The sequence below is a fragment of the Palaemon carinicauda genome, chromosome 9 (assembly GCF_036898095.1).
Source record: "Palaemon carinicauda isolate YSFRI2023 chromosome 9, ASM3689809v2, whole genome shotgun sequence".
In the NCBI taxonomy this organism is placed as follows: domain Eukaryota; kingdom Metazoa; phylum Arthropoda; class Malacostraca; order Decapoda; family Palaemonidae; genus Palaemon; species Palaemon carinicauda.
Genome location: NC_090733.1, coordinates 8,242,460 through 8,247,459, shown reverse-complemented (window position 1 = coordinate 8,247,459; position 5,000 = coordinate 8,242,460). Strand labels below are relative to the sequence as shown.

The window sequence follows — 5,000 nt, the reverse complement described above, 5'->3', positions numbered from 1 at the left end:
CTTACCTTGACAATTAGATACCTTTATTTCGTAATAGATTATATTCACCTTATTTACATTTATTTTAATATTTAGGTATATATATTTTTATGAGATTAGTTAAAGAATAAGTAATTAAGGTATTAAACTATACTTGATGATATTGCACATGAAAATTAACAGATTAGAGGAAAATTTAACGTGCGAAGATTTATAAGAAAGGTTTAGATTCATCGAATTCTGAAAATATGACCAAGCAATAAGATTAGAAATTCAAGGAAAAAAGTTGTGTTACTGGCAGGAAAGTTCTTCTGTTGTATCACGAAGTAAAATCTCAAAGCAAAAGTTGGATTCTAAGCTGGAGTAACACAAACAAGAATACAAGCAAAAAAAAAAAAAAAAAGAAAAGAGAAAGAAAAAAATGCATTAAATTATGGGAAGTTGGAAAGAAAATCAGTAATGCTTACAGTACACCATTTAGAATTGAATGGCCTTATTAACCCCTTAGCGATATCAGTAGAAAGAAGAGGATAATATGAGTTTGTAAAGCTTTCAAACCAGTGAGATGAATAATACTGAAGGGGTATCTGATGACAGTGATTGATAAGGTTACACTCCTATTTTGGTAGTATTGCATAATTTGGGCGTATATATATATATATATATATATATATATATATATATATATATATATATACACGCATATATATAGATATATATATATATATATATATATATATATATATATATATATATATATATATATATATATATATATATCTATATGCGTGTATATATATATATGTATATATATATATATATATATATATATATATATATATATATATACATATATGTGTGTGTGTGTGTGTGTGTGTGTGTGTGTATGTGTGTGTATGTGTATATATGGGTGTGTGTGTGTGTATGCGTATATATGGGTGTGTGTGTGCGTGTGAATAATGAAAGATATGTATACCAAGGGAACCACACATATTAGAAGCACTGCTGGAACTTGGAACTACAGAGAAGATTAAGGGAAAAGATAGTCTCCATCAAGGTTCAACCCTTTAGTCCATATGTGTTTGACATTGTGCTAGATGTTGTAACATCTGAAGTTAGAGAAGACGTACCTTAAAGTACAATATTTGTCAATGATAATGCACTGACTGGTCTACCAAAAGGTTTTCAACTCAAGCTAGAAAGAACAGTCAAAGTTGACTAAAAAGACATAAAGAAGATTAGTTCCTTCAAATATCTTGGTTCCGTTATAAGCGAAAATAGAAACATCAATCCAGAAGTCAGTCAAAGAATTTAGTGTGCATGGATGAATTGGAGAAAGTCATCAGGTATCCTTTGCTATAGGAAGATTAGTGCTAAAGTTAAAGGAAAGTTTTATATAGGCTTTGTTAGACCATCCATGCTCTTTGGGGAAGAAACTTAGCAAATAAAGAAAAAGCAAAAAAGAAAGACGGAAGTAGTAGCGATGAGAATGCGGAGTTGGATGTGTGGCACTAGATAAAAAAAAAAATACCAGGGGACAGTCATGGTGTTTGGGGTTTCAAAGAAAGCTCTGGAGAGAAGACTGAAATGGTTTGGTCATGTCATAGTGTATATATATATATATATATATATATATATATATATATATATATATATATATATATATATATATATATATATATATATATACACACACACACTATATTTAAACCCCCTGTGGCCGCGGCGGCATAAAAACAATTTAGAATAGCGCTAACGTTATCCCTGTGTGTCGTAAGAGGCGACTAAAAGGGACGGAACAAGGGGGCTGGGAACCCACTCTCCTGTATTCACAATCCTGTGAGAGATCAGCAAAGATATGGAGCTGGGGGGAGAGTAACTGCTCCCCGCACTCTAGTTTTGGGGTGTTTGAATGTACGTGGATGTAGTATGATAGAGAGTAAAAGATGTGAGATTGGAAGTATGTTTAGGAATAGAAGGATGGATGTATTGGCCTTGTGTGAGACAAAGATAAAAGGGAAGGGTGAAGTGATGTTTGGTGAAATGTCTGGTAGAGTGTCTGGGATTAAAAGCGGAAGAGCGAGAGAGGGTGTAACTTTATTGCTGAGTGAATGGATGACAGGTAAAGTAGTTGAATGGAAGGAGATATCATCTAGGTTAATGTGGGTAAGGGTTAGGTTTGGTAGGGAATGTTGGGCGTTTGTCAGTGCGTATGGGCCAGGTAGTGAGAAAAGTGAAGAAGAACGGAATGAGTTTGGCATGAATTAAGTAGGTGTGTAGAAGGACTGGGTAGAAGGAATTATGTAGTTGTCTTGTCCTGGGTGACTTAAATGCTAGAGTGGGCGCTGGAGAGGTAGAAGGTGTCATTGGGAAGTATGGCGTAAAATGAGAGTGGTGAGAGACTGTTAGATATGTGTGTTAAGCAAGAGATGGTGATAAGTGCTAGCTTTTTCAAAAAAAGAGATAAAAACAAGTATACATGGGTAAGAGTGGCAAATGGAAGAGTAGTAGAAAGGGCATTAATGGATTATGTGTTGATAACTAAAAGAATGTTTGGAAGATTGAAAGACGTGGAAGGAAAATAAGTTGTAGCAAAAGAGTGGGGGAATAGAGTAAGTGGATGTAAAAGGGAGCTAGTGAGGGTTGAAGAGCTAATAAAACCATGGGTAAAAAGTAAATATCTGGAAAGGTTGAAAAAGGCATATGACGAAGTAAAAGTAAGATAAACTGGTAATTCAGAGTAGGAGTGGAAGTTAGTAAATGATAATTTTGTTAGGATTTCAAGTGATGTGTGTGACAAAAAGGATGTTAGTGGCAGCATGAAGAAGGGCAGTATGAAAAATATAGAGAGAAAATTGTGATAGTAAAGCCCAAGGTATGTGAGGTCAAGAGGGCAGCTGACCTGAGGGGGGTCAGGGATTGGGTCATTCATATGAAGATAATAAGAAGAAGTTTTGGAAAGAAATGAAGAGAGTAAGGAAGGCTGGCTCAAGAATTGAAGAGACAGTGAAAGATGGAAATGGAAGGTTGTTAAAAGGAGAGGAGGCAAGGAAAAGGTACGCGGAATATTTTGAAAGTTTACTGAATGTTGAGGATAATAGGGAGGCATATATAATTGCTGTTGCAGGTGTTGAGGTGCCGGTGATGGGAAGTGAGAATGAGAGAAAGAGATTACAAGAGAGGAAGTGAGGAGAGCACTAGATGAAACGAGAGTAGGAAAAGCATCTGGTAGGGATGGTGTGAGAGCTGAGATGTTGAAGGAAGGGTGAGTGACTGTACTTGAATGGTTGGTGAGATTGTTTAATATATGTTTTGTGTTGTCAATGGTACCAGTAGATTGGTTTTGTGCATGTATTTTAATAATATATAAGGGTAAGGGAGATATGCATGAGTGTTGTAATTAAAGAGGTATTAGTTTGTTGAGTGTAGTTGAAAAAGTGTATGGCAGAGTACTGATTAATAGGATTAAGGATAAAACAGAGAATGAAAACTTAGAAGTATAGAGTGGTTTTAGAAGAGGTACGGGTTGTATGAATCAGAATTTTTACAGTTAGGCAGATATGAAAGAAATATTTAGCAAAATGGAAAGTGTATGTTGCGTTTATGGATTTGTAGAAAGCGTGTGACAGAGTTGATAGGGAAACAATGTTGAATGCAATGAGGTTATATGGAGTTGGTGGAAGGTTTTTAAAAGCATTGAAAAATTTCTACAAATGTAGTAGAGCATGTGTTATGATAGGAAATGAAGTGGGCGAATAGTTTCCGGTGAAAGTGTGGCTGAGACAGGGATGTGTGATGTTACGTGGTTGTTTAACTTGTATGTTGATGGAGTGGTGAGAGAGGTGAATGCTCGAGTGATTGGATGAGGATTAAAACTGGTAGACGAGAATGACCATGAATGGGAGGACATCAGTTGTTGTTCGCGGATGATACTGTACTGGCTGCAAACACGGAAGAGAAGCTTGGCCGACTAGTGACAGAATTTTGAAGGGTGTTTGAGAGAAGGAAGTTGAGAGTTAATGTGGGTAAGAGTAAGGTTATGAGATGTACGAGAAGGGAAGGTGGGGCAAGGTTGAATGTCATGTTGAATGGAGTTATTGAGGAGGTGGAGCAATTTAAGTACTTGGGGTCGGTTGTTGCAGCAAATGGTGGAGTGGAAGCAGATGTACGTCAGAGAGTGAATGAAGGTTGCAAAGTGTTGGGGGCAGTTAAGGGAATAGTAAAAAATAGAGGATTCGGCACGAATGTGAAGAGATTTCTATATGAGAAAGTGATTTTACCAACTGTGATGTATGGATCAGAGTTGTGGGGAATGAAAGAGACAGAGATACAGAAATGTGTTGGAGATAAAGTGTCTAAGGAGTATGGATGGTGTATCTCGAGTAGATAGGGTTAGGAACTAAGTGATGAGGGTGAGAATGGGTGTAAGAAATTAGTTAGCAGCTAGAGTGGATATGAATGTGTTTAGGTGGTTTGTCCATGTTGAAAGAATGAAAAATGGCTCTCTGCTAAAGAGGGTGATGAATGCAAGAGTTGATGGGAGAAGTACAAGAGGAAGGCCAAGTTTTGGGTGGATGGATGGAGTGAAGAAAGCTCTGGGTGATAGGAGGATACATGTGAGAGAGGCAAGAGAGCGTGCTAAGAATAGGAATGAATGGCGAGCGATTGTGACACAATTCCGTTAAGCCCTGCTACTTCCTCCGGTGCCTTAAATGACTGCGGAGGTAGCAGCAATTGGGGATTCAGCGTTATGAAGCTTCATTTGTGGTGGATAACGAGGGAGGGTGGGCTGTGGCACCCAAGGAGTACCAGCTGAACTCGGTTGAGTCCCATGTCAGGCTGGGAAGAACGTAGAGAGGAGAGGTCCCCTTTTATTTTTTTTATTTTTGTTTCATTTGTTGATGTCGGCTACCCCACAAATTTGGGGGAAGTGCCTTAATATATATATATATATATATATATATATATATATATATATATACATATATATATATATATATATATATATATATATATATATA

At 36.7% G+C, this 5,000-nt stretch overlaps 1 protein-coding gene across 1 annotated transcript in view; it reads left to right on the top strand.

Annotated features, from left to right (window-relative positions):
• Positions 1-4,060: 4,060 nt before the first annotated feature.
• Positions 4,061-5,000, top strand: part of LOC137646259 (RNA-binding protein 25-like) — a 9,907-nt gene continuing 8,967 nt past the window's right edge. The window contains exon 1 of the mRNA XM_068379378.1: positions 4,061-4,361. Within this exon, the coding sequence (XP_068235479.1) occupies positions 4,061-4,361 (301 nt within the window). The remainder of the gene's footprint in view (positions 4,362-5,000) is intronic.